General features: G+C 48.6%; 1 protein-coding gene across 1 annotated transcript in view; it reads right to left on the reverse strand.

The window, feature by feature from the left end:
• The window catches only part of atp1a2a (ATPase Na+/K+ transporting subunit alpha 2a), a 440,146-nt gene that overhangs the window by 357,518 nt on the left and 66,934 nt on the right, over nucleotides 1–15,694 (reverse strand). Inside the window, exon 11 of the mRNA XM_072440594.1 lies at nucleotides 8,414–8,548. Within this exon, the coding sequence (XP_072296695.1) occupies nucleotides 8,414–8,548 (135 nt within the window). The remainder of the gene's footprint in view (nucleotides 1–8,413; nucleotides 8,549–15,694) is intronic.

A 15,694-nucleotide genomic window follows, 5' to 3' on the forward strand; every position in this document is an offset into this window, starting at 1 on the left:
AATGTTTATGTGACTGGTCCTGGTCTAGTCCTGGTCTAGTCCTGGTCAATTTCCGGGTTTAGACAAAAAAAAAAAAAAAAAAAAAGGTACTAAATCTCGGGTGTTACACTGTCAACACGACAAAAGCCGAACATTCAGATGCAAATGTGACAACCACCACCACCACCACGGTCATAATACTTCAGTAATAATCCATTAAGGGTCTCAGATCCACAGTTGTAGAGCTGCTGCTTTCAAGCTGCTGGTCCTGAGCATCTGTCACTTTCCCCCGCGACACGCTCCAGCAACAAAAGCCTCGCGTGGAGCCTAACATGACTGAGAGCTCTGCAGCGGCCGTTTTTTCTCTGCACTGACGGGGATTCACTCAGTCACACCTCCACCTTCCTCCCCCTCCACCTCCACCGGCACGTGCACACGCTCCCCCGGGTCATCGGTATTGGCGTCGAAGCATATCTAATCTCCGCAGAATTGCTTTTTCGCCCTCATCCGTAGCCTCGTTCGCGTGCTAAAAACAGCCGCGCCGCGTTGTTTTCCCGCAGCCGTATCTCCAGACGGGATGAGCGCGCGGCGTGGAAAGTGCACGGTTCCGGTCCCATTACCGCTCCCTCTGATTGCCCTCTTGAGCCACGAGCGAACGGATACGGGTTCGAAAAAAAAGGCTTTATAGTTTCAAACGCGGCCGTTCTTGAGTCGATCCCTTTAGCGACGCCTTGTGAATGGATGCTAACTTTTCTCCGTAAAATGCAACTTTTTGTGTTCGTCTGTCACGCCGTCAACAAACAGACTGTGGTAAACTATAAAAAAAGTAAAAAAGAAGGGATTTATTGGGAGTGGGTGTATTTCGGTGCGAGTTTACAGCGTGGGGTTTTAGTGCCGCAGCGGTTCGGAGCCAGACTGAGTGAGAATGCTAAGCAGGGATAGTACAAAAACACGGGGAGCGTCTAAGCAGAATGGGAAAGGTTAAAATGAATATGCATGATCCGGTAATGCCACGGAAAGCAGCGGCGTCTCGGAGGAAAGTTGCGGAAAAGTATTGTGTTTGAAAAGTTCAATTTTGCCCTGCGTCTTTGTGATGACCCCTCACCGCAGGTGCAGACACCCGCCCCATATGTTTGTGTTTACGGTGCAGCGTTTGCACTGGGCAGCACGAGTTTAGACTACTCCATAAACTACAGGTGAAATAACAGATTGGAAATGTCTTTGACTCTCAGTGCGGTGGTTTAACGCCGGGTCTACACATCATACGAGGCGCGTTCTGCTTGTATTTTCCGGACTATAAGTCGCACCAGCCAAAAAAATGCAAAATAGAGAAGAAAAAAAACATAAATAAGTCGCACTGGAGAATGAAATGCAGTTGCAAGTGTGAAAATAACATATAGCATTTTACCAAATATGTAAAATGGTACGTACATGGTAAATGAAAACTGCACTCTTCCTTACCCTACCTCCAACCCCTCTCCCCCTCTACCCCTCGCCCTCTCCCCCTCTCCCCTTCTTCCCCTCGCCCCCTCTCCCCCTCGACCCCTCTCCCCCTCGCCCCCTCTACCCCTCGCCCTCTCCCCCTCTCCCCTTCTTCCCCTCGCCCCCTCTCCCCCTCTCCCCCTTGCCCCCTCGCCTCACCTGTCAGACTCTGCTGCTGGAGCCCAGAGGGCCCGGGCCCGTCGGGAGTACACAGGTTTACAGCGAGCAGGCATATTATAGCACGTCTCCTTTCGCGGTCATGCCGTCATTACAGGCATGGCTGCACCGGAGACGCAGCATCTTCGCCGGGCGGATGAGATAAAGCGCAGAGTGTGGGGTTTGTCAACGAGAGGCCGCGGACGTGATCCGGAAACCGGTCGGGATCCAAAAGAGCCGGAGTGTGCGGGAGACGGAGGACGGCTCTCTTAAAGCGCGGCAGAAGAGCAAGAAAGAACTGCAGCTCGTGGCGTCTCAATCCACAGTTTTAGTTTACGGAAGGAGTTATTTTTGTAACGTTTCCTTTGCGTTTTTCTCACACGTCCTTTCTTCATGTGCTTCTCCCTTTGGGGCTTTAGAGATGCCAAATTGCCAAAACTCCAAGACAAGTTCTAAGTCAAGTCCAAGATCTGTCAAGTCGATGTCTTATCGAGAAAAGCAATGTGTGTGCTTTTTGTGAATTGTAATTCTTTAAAAGGTCATTGTCCTTCAAGTCCAAGTCAAGTCCAGAGTCAGTCCTTCAAGTCCAAGTCAAGTCCAGAGTCATCGTCCTTCAAGTCCAAGTCAAGTCCAGAGTCATTGTTCTTCAAGTCCAAGTCAAGTCCAGAGTCATCGTCCTTCAAGTCCAAGTCAAGTCCAGAGTCATTGTTCTTCAAGTCCAAGTCAAGTCCAGAGTCATTGTCCTTCAAGTCCAAGTCAAGTCCAGAGTCATTGTTCTTCAAGTCCAAGTCAAGTCCAGAGTCATTGTTCTTCAAGTCCAAGTCAAGGCTCGAGTCATTGTCCTTCAAGTCCAAGTCAAGTCCAGAGTCATTGTCCTTCAAGTCCAAGTCAAGTCCAGAGTCATTGTCCTTCAAGTCCAAGTCAAGTCCAGAGTCATTGACCTTCAAGTCCAAGTCAAGTCCAGAGTCATTGTCCTTCAAGTCCAAGTCAAGTCTAGAGTCATTGTCCTTCAAGTCCAAGTCAAGTCCAGAGTCATCGTCCTTCAAGTCCAAGTCAAGTCCAGAGTCATTGTCCTTCAAGTCCAAGTCAAGTCCAGAGTCATTGTCCTTCAAGTCCAAGTCAAGTCCAGAGTCATTGTCCTTCAAGTCCAAGTCAAGTCCAGAGTCATCGTCCTTCAAGTCCAAGTCAAGTCCAGAGTCATTGTTCTTCAAGTCCAAGTCAAGTCCAGAGTCTTAGTCTTCCATACAGTGTATTGCGTTGCTGTTACATTACGTTTTGAGATGATCGACTGAAGCTGCACATGACAACAACAAAATCCAGCCTGTGAACACTAGAGATGTTCAAAAGAGTTTGGTAGCGCTTGGAACGAGAGAGATTTAAATTAGGTCCAAAGCTTTAAGATGAAGGTGCTTCGTCTGCGGTGTTGAAAATAAAATGATGCACTAATGAGTGAATCATTCTCACCTTTATCTTCTTTCATTATTTCAGCAAAGCATGAACCATCAAATCACATGAATTCATCAAGAGTTAAAAGTCTTCCTCTTCAGAGACTTTCAGAGGTTAAATCAGCCAAACTAAAGTGACATTTTCAAACGGCGGTGAAAGATAAAGGCATCGTAAGTTGTGGAAAGCCCATTAAACTGTCACTAACAATTAATAGCCATGTTCGTATTGAGAGAAATCAATAGCTCCATTTTGTTTTTTAATCATCCCAAAGACAAAACTCAGAGGTTATCGAGGATTCATCAGAAAAGTGCTAAAACGTCCATAAATATATCGGTTTGTGTTTAAGCATTTATATCTATCTAAAGACTGAACATGAACCGCTCAATAGTCCAGGTTTCCATGGCTCCAAAACAACCATTTTTCAATCTCTCTCCCACTTTTAAACTGAATTTATTTTGAAGTCAACTTGGACGTGTGTTGGGACAGGCAATTTCACAGCCCGTCCCGTAACCGCCACCGCCGCCCGAAAGCGCTCAAATGGAAACACGTGATCTCCGGCTCTATAGATGTGTCCAGAAAGGTGAGCGCGCCGCGGCGATGGAAAACAGCGTGAGGCAAATGGCACTTTTCGACCGCTCCAGAATGTAGGCCATCAAAGCAGGTCAAAGCCAAACGTGAATAATAATAGTTGTCGTGGCGAAAAACACGGTTTGAAATAAAACCTTTGCACGTCGATCACATTTATATCACAATCACAAAAGGCAAAACAACGATTGTGCTAACAAAGTACAACGGTTTGACTCCAGAAAATGTCTTTATTATTAGATATTTTGAATTTGATATTCTTGCTTTTCGCTCATATTCCAGCTTCAATGACAAAAGGTGCTGTAGGCGTGTTTCCACTTGTTTCGCTTTGGAGCAGATCGACCTGAAAGAGTCTCCACGGTTTTAAAGGCACTGGCCTGGTTAAGCGATCCCAAACAGAGGGTCTGCAGAGGGTCAGGAAGGGGTCTGACTCTCTTGGTTCTCCGGGTGGACTTAAGCTAACGAGAAGCTCAACCCACAGCCAGATGATTGGATAAGAGCGGCCGCAAACTCGGGCCGAAACGAGACGCCAAAAAGCAGAAAGAAACAGTTGATAACCATTTCTCACCAAACTCTCAACTCGATCTCGTGCTAAAGCGCCGTTTTTCAACTGATGCTAACTTATATGTTGAGCCTTAGCAAAACAGAAGCTAGCAAAGCACGCTAGCATCAGCCGTTTCCTGTTTACCCCTGCACGACTTTGTCAAGACACAAAATATGGTATTTCCAGGTCATGATGCGTCTAACATTAGCATTAGTGTTAGCATGAAATAAAGAGACGTTAAAGCGCGGCGCAGAGAAGTCAAAGAAATGAGAAAAAGGCTAAAGGATGATGGAGGATAAACAGGAAGTAGTTTATGATTTAGCTTTAGCCACGTCTTATAGCGGCGCAAACTTGGAATTACTAAACGTCTTTTTGTGAATCACTGAGATAAATGAAGAAAAAGTGTCATTTCAGTATGATTTAGATTTGATTTAGACTGATTTAGCTTCTTTCCATAGATGTTTCTCCTTTGCCTGGAATATTCCACAGTATTTTATATATATTAACATATCATATATTAACATATCACCTACAATACAAGTCATCCGATGTAGATATACATATACATTTTTCAGTCAAACACTAGTGACATCAGCGTGTTGACTTGCGGCTCTTTGTTGACGTGTAAATAAACAATTAGCCGCTCAGACGGTAAATAGCATCCTGCCGTCAAACAGGCTGATTGTGGAATAGTCCCGTCCCGGCGGCGCGTGGAGAGCTTCAGCCTCGTGGTAATATTTACACAGCCTAAATAAATATGCGAAATGAGGTTATTAAATGTTCAAATGCTCAGAGGGAAAACGTCGGCGCCGCGTGAAACCGCTAAGTCAACATGTGCGCGATGTGCTCTGCATTTTCAGCAGGTTCAGTCCAGCTGCAGGAGTTACAGTCTCTGTAAAGCAGCAGAAACAGAGACACTTACACTTGGATGATGCTGTTTTTATGACGGAGAGAATTTAACTTTTTAACAAGGTGCATATTTTAAAAGCAGCAGCACAAATACAGCAGACTTACATTGACCTGCAAGTTTAAAAGTGTGGAGGAAAAATTATTATCATTATATATATAGGTTTTGTTTATAGGAGATCTTCTACTGAGAATGTTTTTCAAACTTCCTATAAGTGATCTGTTCTGTTCTTCTGTATCTACCTCTGTATCTACCTGCGTTGCAACAATGAAATTTCCCCATGTGGGACAATAAAGGAATATCTTATCTTATTATTGCAATATTATTATTATCATTATTATTATTATTATTACTGCAATATTATTATTATTATAAATCAGCCCAATAGTAATAATAATAATAATAATTCCTCACATATTACGTTCATTATTTAATGTTTTGTGATTGTTTTATTAGGATCTATATTTCATGGGGGCTAGTCTTCCTGGAGTCCTCTAAAATGGCAATTACATAATTCAAATAAGCAAAACAAATAAGAGCAAAATGCATTTGCATCAATAAAAAAAGAAAAAGTAATAAGAGAGAAAAGTGAAATGACAGTGAAAATGTGTCTTACTTTGGAACATCGTTATGATCATCTGCAGAAACTTTTATGTTCACGTCTGGAGCTGATTCCACTTAAATGACTCAATAAAACACAGCTGACTTCACAGGATTTGTCTTAAAGTGACCTAGAGCGCCACCTATAGCGCCACCCAGAGCGCCACCTAGAGCGCCACCTAGAGCACCACCCAGAGCGCCACCTAGAGCGCCAACTAGAGCACCACCCAGAGCGCCACCTAGAGCACTACCCAGAGCGCCACCTAGAGCGCCACCTAGAGCACCACCCAGAGCGCCACCTACAGCGCCACCCAGAGCGCCACCTAGAGCGCCACCTAGAGCACCACCCAGAGCGCCACCTAGAGCACCACCCAGAGCGCCATCTACAGCGCCACCCAGAGCGCCACCTAGAGCGCCACCTAGAGCACCACCCAGAGCGCCACCTAGAGCACCACCCAGAGCGCCATCTACAGCACCACCCAGAGCGCCATCTACAGCGCCACCCAGAGCGCCACCTAGAGCGCCACCTAGAGCGCCACCTAGAGCACCACCTAGAGCGCCACCTAGAGCGCCACCCAGAGCGCCATATCTGTGAGCGTTTTCAACAACAGCCACCTTTCCAAAAAAAATTGCAGCCTTTTGTGGCCCGTAGTCTTTATTAGACGGTAGAGGACAGGGTGAAACGGGGGATGAGAGAGAGGGGAGGACACGCAGCAAATCGTCGGAGTCGGGATTCGAACTCACGACCGGAAATTTATTCTCGTAGCCGTAGATGAATTCTGTTGCAGACTGTCAGCCATGAGAGGCATTAGAGCCACACAGCCCACTAAGGACGGCCCTCTTTGTGATCAGATGACCACACGACTGGACCACACGATTGGACCATACGATTGGACCACACGACTGGACCACAAGACTGGACCATACGACTGGACCATACGACTGGACCACACGACTGGACCATAAGACTGGACCATACGACTGGACCACACGACTGGACCACACGACTGGACCATACGACTGGACCATACGACTGAACCATACGACTGGACCATACGACTGGACCATACGACTGGACCATAAGACTGGACCATACGACTGGACCATACGACTGGACCACACGACTGGACCACACGACTGGACCACACGACTGGACCATACGACTGGACCACACGACTGGACCACACGACTGGACCATAGGACTGGACCATACGATTGGACCACACGACTGGACCATACGACTGGACCATAGGACTGGACCATACGACTGGACCACACGACTGGACCATACGACTGGACCATACGACTGGACCACACGACTGGACCATACGACTGGACCATACGATTGGACCACACGACTGGACCATACGACTGGACCATACGACTGGATCATACGACGGGACCATACGACTGGACCATACGATTGGACCACACGACTGGACCATACGACTGGACCATACGACTGGACTATACGACTGGACCATACGACTGGACTATACGACTGGAACATACGACTGGACCATACGACTGGAACATACGACTGGACCATACGACTGGACCATACGACTGGACCATACGACTGGACCATACGACTGGACCATACGACTGGACTATACGACTGGACCATACGACTGGACTATACGACTGGAACATACGACTGGACCATACAACTGGACTATACGACTGGACCATACGACTGGACCATACGACTGGACTATACGACTGGACTATACGACTGGAACATACGACTGGACCATACGACTGGACCATACGACTGGACTATACGACTGGACTATACGACTGGACTATACGACTGGAACATACGACTGGACCATACGACAGGACCACAAAACTGGACCTTACGACAGGACAATACGAATGGACCACACGACTGGACTAGACTCTGGACGACAGGACTGGAGCTTTGTACCGGGCGAGGTCAGAGAAGTGTCTTGTTTAAGGACACAAAAACCAGACGCGTGCACTAACCACCGAGCCACCGTCGCCGTGAGCGAGAAGAACACGACCTCAGTGACACTCTGGAGCTTTTAGAGCGCTGTATATTTGATGGGCGCATGTTTAAGAGATGAGAGCTAACGACGCGCTCAGAGCCTCAGAGCCTTCAGAGCCTTAGAGCCTTAGAGCCTTAGAGCCTTCAGAGCCTTCAGAGCCTTAGAGCCTTCACAGCCTTAGAGCCTTCAGAGCCTTAGAGCCTTCAGTGCCTCAGAGCCTCAGAGCCTCAGAGCCTCAGAGCCTTCAGAGCCTTAGAGCCTTCACAGCCTTCACAGCCTTAGAGCCTTCAGAGCCTTAGAGCCTTCAGTGCCTCCAGAGCCTCAGAGCCTCAGAGCCTCAGAGCCTCAGAGCCTCAGAGCCTCCAGAGCCTCAGAGCCTCAGAGCCTCAGAGCCTCAGAGCCTTCAGAGCCTTAAGAGCCTCAGAGCCTCAGAGCCTTCAGAGCCTCAGAGCCTCAGAGCCTCAGAGCCTCAGAGCCTCAGAGCCTCAGAGCCTCAGAGCCTTCAGAGCCTCAGAGCCTCAGAGCCTTCAGAGCCTTAAGAGCCTCAGAGCCTTCAGAGCCTTAAGAGCCTCAGAGCCTCAGAGCCTCAGAGCCTTCAGAGCCTTCAGAGCCTCAGAGCCTTCAGAGCCTTAAGAGCCTCAGAACCTTCAGAGCCTTCAGAGCCTCAGAGCGTTAGAGCCTTAGAGCCTTAAAGGATCTTACCTGGTACTTGTTGGTGGAGTTAAAGGGGATCTCCACCACTTTGGGGTTCAGGTCTCTCATCCCGCGCACGCTGCCGCAGCAAACCTCGATGCATTTGAGCAGCGCTGACTCGGAGGCGTCTCCAGCCGTGTCGCGCTGAAACCAGAACCAAAGCAGAAGAGTCAGAAAAAGAGGAACAAAAAGAGGTCTCACACCTTTAATATATACGTCATTATTTCTGTTATATTGTCGGTGATTAAATAAACTGCAAGAACAAAATGAAAAGTTAAATGTCAAAATGTGCAGCTAATCTCTTGGAGTCAAATATAAAATATAATCCCTGCCTTATAATCAAATGCAACCAGCACATATTTTTTTACAGTATAAATATATAACTGAAAATGATTTAGAATTACATTTTTGCAGTGGTGATTTTCAAAGAAGCCGACATGACTTTATAATAGTTTAGTTACTTGGACTTTATCGTATCAAGTATTGTTTTTAATGGAGCTAAAAACATAACGAGTTCACATTTAAACTAATCATTTGTTCTTTCAGACGTTTGCATAAGTCTGTAATCAGCCTTGATTTGATGACGACGATGTTGTTTGTGTTGCGTTAATTACAGAGTTTATGAAAAGCACTTCACGTTGATGAGGTAAACTTAAGTCCAGAGGTAACGATCAATAATACACAATAATACACAATAATACACAATAATACACAATACTTTCAACTTTTTGAACAGGAACAATCCTCCACAGTTGTGTGTATTATGATGGCATACAGGCGATAGATTAAAGGAACTATTTAACTCTCTGAAAAATACTATTTGGATTAAAATAAAGAAGTGATGAAGACGTTTTAAGGTTTAATTGTGGTGAGTTACTTCAAAATAATATGACTTGAGTACATGTACAAAGTAGTAATGACCCACATGAGAGTAAAAAGGTACTCTCAGGTCCACAGTCTCACTCTCAGGTCCACAGTCTCACTCTCAGTCTCACTCTCAGGTCCACAGTCTCACTCTCAGTCTCACTCTCAGGTCCACAGTCTCACTCTCAGTCTCACTCTCAGGTCCACAGTCTCACTCTCAGTCTCACTCTCAGGTCCACAGTCTCACTCTCAGTCTCACTCTCAGGTCCACAGTCTCACTCTCAGTCTCACTCTCAGGTCCACAGTCTCACTCTCAGTCTCACTCTCAGGTCCACAGTCTCACTCTCAGGTCTACAGTCTCACTCTCAGTCTCACTCTCAGGTCCACAGTCTCACTCTCAGTCTCACTCTCAGGTCCACAGTCTCACTCTCAGTCTCACTCTCAGGTCCACAGTCTCACTCTCAGTCTCACTCTCAGGTCCACAGTCTCACTCTCAGTCTCACTCTCAGGTCCACAGTCTCACTCTCAGGTCTACAGTCTCACTCTCAGTCTCACTCTCAGGTCCACAGTCTCACTCTCAGTCTCACTCTCAGGTCCACAGTCTCACTCTCAGTCTCACTCTCAGGTCCACAGTCTCACTCTCAGGTCTACAGTCTCACTCTCAGTCTCACTCTCAGGTCCACAGTCTCACTCTCAGGTCCACAGTCTCACTCTCAGTCTCACTCTCAGGTCCACAGTCTCACTCTCAGTCTCACTCTCAGGTCTACAGTCTCACTCTCAGTCTCACTCTCAGGTCCACAGTCTCACTCTCAGTCTCACTCTCAGGTCCACAGTCTCACTCTCAGGTCTACAGTCTCACTCTCAGTCTCACTCTCAGGTCCACAGTCTCACTCTCAGTCTCACTCTCAGGTCCACAGTCTCACTCTCAGTCTCACTCTCAGGTCCACAGTCTCACTCTCAGTCTCACTCTCAGGTCCACAGTCTCACTCTCAGTCTCACTCTCAGGTCCACAGTCTCACTCTCAGTCTCACTCTCAGGTCTACAGTCTCACTCTCAGTCTCACTCTCAGGTCCACAGTCTCACTCTCAGTCTCACTCTCAGGTCTACAGTCTCACTCTCAGTCTCACTCTCAGGTCCACAGTCTCACTCTCAGTCTCACTCTCAGGTCTACAGTCTCACTCTCAGTCTCACTCTCAGGTCTACAGTCTCACTCTCAGGTCCACAGTCTCACTCTCAGGTCCACAGTCTCACTCTCAGGTCCACAGTCTCACTCTCAGGTCCACAGTCTCACTCTCAGTCTCACTCTCAGGTCCACAGTCTCACTCTCAGTCTCACTCTCAGGTCCACAGTCTCACTCTCAGTCTCACTCTCAGGTCCACAGTCTCACTCTCAGTCTCACTCTCAGGTCCACAGTCTCACTCTCAGTCTCACTCTCAGGTCCACAGTCTCACTCTCAGTCTCACTCTCAGGTCCACAGTCTCACTCTCAGTCTCACTCTCAGGTCCACAGTCTCACTCTCAGGTCTACAGTCTCACTCTCAGTCTCACTCTCAGGTCCACAGTCTCACTCTCAGGTCCACAGTCTCACTCTCAGTCTCACTCTCAGGTCCACAGTCTCACTCTCAGGTCCACAGTCTCACTCTCAGTCTCACTCTCAGGTCCACAGTCTCACTCTCAGTCTCACTCTCAGGTCCACAGTCTCACTCTCAGTCTCACTCTCAGGTCCACAGTCTCACTCTCAGTCTCACTCTCAGGTCCACAGTCTCACTCTCAGTCTCACTCTCAGGTCCACAGTCTCACTCTCAGGTCTACAGTCTCACTCTCAGTCTCACTCTCAGGTCCACAGTCTCACTCTCAGGTCCACAGTCTCACTCTCAGGTCCACAGTCTCACTCTCAGGTCCACAGTCTCACTCTCAGTCTCACTCTCAGGTCCACAGTCTCACTCTCAGTCTCACTCTCAGGTCCACAGTCTCACTCTCAGGTCTACAGTCTCACTCTCAGTCTCACTCTCAGGTCCACAGTCTCACTCTCAGTCTCACTCTCAGGTCCACAGTCTCACTCTCAGTCTCACTCTCAGGTCCACAGTCTCACTCTCAGTCTCACTCTCAGGTCCACAGTCTCACTCTCAGTCTCACTCTCAGGTCCACAGTCTCACTCTCAGGTCTACAGTCTCACTCTCAGTCTCACTCTCAGGTCCACAGTCTCACTCTCAGTCTCACTCTCAGGTCCACAGTCTCACTCTCAGTCTCACTCTCAGGTCCACAGTCTCACTCTCAGGTCTACAGTCTCACTCTCAGTCTCACTCTCAGGTCCACAGTCTCACTCTCAGGTCCACAGTCTCACTCTCAGTCTCACTCTCAGGTCCACAGTCTCACTCTCAGTCTCACTCTCAGGTCTACAGTCTCACTCTCAGTCTCACTCTCAGGTCCACAGTCTCACTCTCAGTCTCACTCTCAGGTCCACAGTCTCACTCTCAGGTCTACAGTCTCACTCTCAGTCTCACTCTCAGGTCCACAGTCTCACTCTCAGTCTCACTCTCAGGTCCACAGTCTCACTCTCAGTCTCACTCTCAGGTCCACAGTCTCACTCTCAGTCTCACTCTCAGGTCCACAGTCTCACTCTCAGTCTCACTCTCAAGTCCACAGTCTCACTTTCAGTCTCACTCTCAGGTCTACAGTCTCACTCTCAGTCTCACTCTCAGGTCCACAGTCTCACTCTCAGTCTCACTCTCAGGTCTACAGTCTCACTCTCAGTCTCACTCTCAGGTCCACAGTCTCACTCTCAGTCTCACTCTCAGGTCTACAGTCTCACTCTCAGTCTCACTCTCAGGTCTACAGTCTCACTCTCAGGTCCACAGTCTCACTCTCAGGTCCACAGTCTCACTCTCAGGTCCACAGTCTCACTCTCAGGTCCACAGTCTCACTCTCAGTCTCACTCTCAGGTCCACAGTCTCACTCTCAGTCTCACTCTCAGGTCCACAGTCTCACTCTCAGTCTCACTCTCAGGTCCACAGTCTCACTCTCAGTCTCACTCTCAGGTCCACAGTCTCACTCTCAGTCTCACTCTCAGGTCCACAGTCTCACTCTCAGTCTCACTCTCAGGTCTACAGTCTCACTCTCAGTCTCACTCTCAGGTCTACAGTCTCACTCTCAGTCTCACTCTCAGGTCCACAGTCTCACTCTCAGGTCCACAGTCTCACTCTCAGTCTCACTCTCAGGTCTACAGTCTCACTCTCAGTCTCGCTCTCAGGTCTACAGTCTCACTCTCAGTCTCACTCTCAGGTCCACAGTCTCACTCTCAGGTCCACAGTCTCACTCTCAGTCTCACTCTCAGGTCCACAGTCTCACTCTCAGGTCCACAGTCTCACTCTCAGTCTCACTCTCAGGTCCACAGTCTCACTCTCAGTCTCACTCTCAGGTCCACAGTCTCACTCTCAGGTCTACAGTCTCACTCTCAGTCTCACTCTCAGGTCCACAGTCTCACTCTCAGTCTCACTCTCAGGTCCACAGTCTCACTCTCAGTCTCACTCTCAGGTCTACAGTCTCACTCTCAGTCTCACTCTCAGGTCTACAGTATCACTCTCAGTCTCACTCTCAGGTCCACAGTCTCACTCTCAGGTCCACAGTCTCACTCTCAGGTCCACAGTCTCACTCTCAAGTCCACAGTCTCACTCTCAGTCTCACTCTCAGGTCCACAGTCTCACTCTCAGGTCCACAGTCTCACTCTCAGTCTCACTCTCAGGTCCACAGTCTCACTCTCAGTCTCACTCTCAGGTCCACAGTCTCACTCTCAGGTCTACAGTCTCACTCTCAGTCTCACTCTCAGGTCCACAGTCTCACTCTCAGTCTCACTCTCAGGTCCACAGTCTCACTCTCAGTCTCACTCTCAGGTCTACAGTCTCACTCTCAGTCTCACTCTCAGGTCTACAGTCTCACTCTCAGTCTCACTCTCAGGTCCACAGTCTCACTCTCAGGTCCACAGTCGGAGTGCACAGTCGGAGTGCACAGTCGGAGTGCACAGTCGGAGTGCACAGAGGGGCCGTGCGGCCCTGCATGTTGTCATCGATTAGAGTGAACCTGAGAGCACATACTTTAGCTCCATTATGCTCCTCATATATTATGCAGGAGCCATGTTTTATCAGGCGCGCTGCATGAGCCCTGGCCGCAGCTGCATGAGCCCTGGCCGCAGCTGCATGAGCCCTGGCCGCAGCTGCATGAGCCCTCGCCGCAGCTGCATGAGCCCTCGCCGCAGCTGCATGAGCCCTCGCCGCAGCTTTAGAGTTACACAACAACAGACACTACACAGAATCAAGGGCAGCGTCTGATGTCAGCAGGAAACAAGAACTACATCAAACACTTTGTGCTTGAATGGATTCAGTATTAGACTGTATGTGTTTCAAAGCCTGACGAGTGCATTCTTATGGAGAGAGGGACACAATGCACGGAGGACATGCATTTAGAGCGCTGCAAAACTACACTTCCCTTTTATCACCACCGTCACTATGTTCACATGAGAACCCCAAGAAATGTGTCACTTAATTAATAATGTCAATGGTGTGTTTTAAAGGTCTGAAGAGCTGAGCACTCACACAAGTGCACAGTACATGACATCACCTGAACTGAACTGCTTTACGCGTCCAAACCGCTCAGCGTCACGTGAGCAGTTTGTGCCGCGCAAAAGAGGCCTCGAATATGGCGAGAGAACGTTAGCAGATGATAGATGTTCCTCATTGATCTGGTCACACTTTCAGAGCGGCTCGGACCTGATTCATGTAACTACGACTCAAACAAACTCCAAACACACTGCGCATTGTCCGTCGGAGGCGCACTTTCACTAATTGGTTTTCGACATCAATTCGAGCAACAAAGACTCGCAATTCGCGGCGACGTGGAGGTCTTATCTGCTCCATTTTGCTCCGCTCGTAAGTTACGTAACAGCATCAAACTGCTTTGTGAAATTGAACTGGGCTCGTGTGATCTGTTATTGTTGTAATAGATGCAAAAACAAGCCGTAAACCTGCAAATTACACGCTTTTCTATGCATTTAAATGTCGCGTATTAAGTCTGCGAGCGCGGCGGCGCAGTCTATCACGCGCAGAGCAGGATTAGGAGATTGTTTCGGCGCCCGAACGCTGATTATCCTCCTTTCGGATGGGCGTCGCTCGAATATTTGCTTTTCACGCTTTCGTGGCTTTATCGATTCAGACTTGGGTGGCACCAAGTTGTTGTTTTTTTGGGGGGGTAGGTTGATTTTGAATGAGGAAAAATTCATAACCTGTGAAATCCAGGCAGATGATCATTGCAAATCATCCCGGCAGAGAAACCAATTTATTAAAATGATGTTCAATATCCAACAGGCGAGGGAGAGGAAGGCAGCCAGACAAGAAAAGGCCCTTTATTCCTGTTTACTGATTCATGACGGCGCGTGGAACCGGGACGCGCTCGCAGTGATGTGTCCTGTTCGGGCTCTTCATGAATGGCTAAGTAGATGCGGGGGCGTCGTCGTCGTGCGGCCACACACACACACACACACACACACACACGCACACACACACCGGGGGGACTCGGGTGGCGGCGACCGATGTGTGCGGCGGGGGAAGAGACACAACAGGCTTTTTATTACTTGTGTTTGAGGAGACTGTCGAGATGGCGGCGGAGGGAGAGCGCGGCCGGGCGGGGAGGTTAAGTGGGCGCGGCGGTCGTGGGGGGGGGGGTCGGAGTGCCGCTCTGACCCATAATGTTGTCGTGCTCGAGAGAGAGATATTACGTGGCCTTCTCCGTCAGGCTGGCAGGCTGAGAATAGTTTACGTTCTTGAACATTTCTAGAAAGATAGACGAACACGTAAGATACTTTATTGATCCTGAAGGAAATTTAGACTTTGCTGCAGGAATGTTTCCGCTGCACTTCCCGGTCGCCTTTATGTCTCTGGCAAAGGTCTCGGTAGTGTAGCTCGGGAGGCCTCGTCGGGCGGTGTCAGGGCAGTTTGAGGAGAGTAACACGCCTCGGGACAAAAGACCCCGTGTCTCGATCAATGCAGAATCTCCACGGATAGAGGGGAAAATCTAGCAGCTCTTTTCACACGCTCAGACTTCTGTCCTTTCAAACTGCACTCGCTGTACTTCTTTGTCCCCAGATATCATGTTTAACGCTGAACTCAGAAATAAATTAAAAAGTTTCGAAAAGCGCTCGGTGTTTGCCAGCCGAGGAGCGACGAGAGCAGCCAACCGCTCCACTGCCAAGGGACGGATTTGTCTGACTCATCGAGGGCCCAATGAATTAAGAGTCATTCCATTCGCAGGGCGCACTCGTCTCAACACCGACGTGCCGAGTCACCGGTTCTTTTTTCGGACACGTTCAAACCTAAAATACGATAAAACACTTTACAAACTACACCTCGATTTCTAATGTTGTATTTAGGCCTTGGAC

This window comes from Eucyclogobius newberryi, unplaced genomic scaffold (assembly GCF_026437365.1).
Source record: "Eucyclogobius newberryi isolate DKJ021-1_F unplaced genomic scaffold, fEucNew1.0.hap1 SCAF_12, whole genome shotgun sequence".
NCBI lineage: Eukaryota > Metazoa > Chordata > Actinopteri > Gobiiformes > Gobiidae > Eucyclogobius > Eucyclogobius newberryi.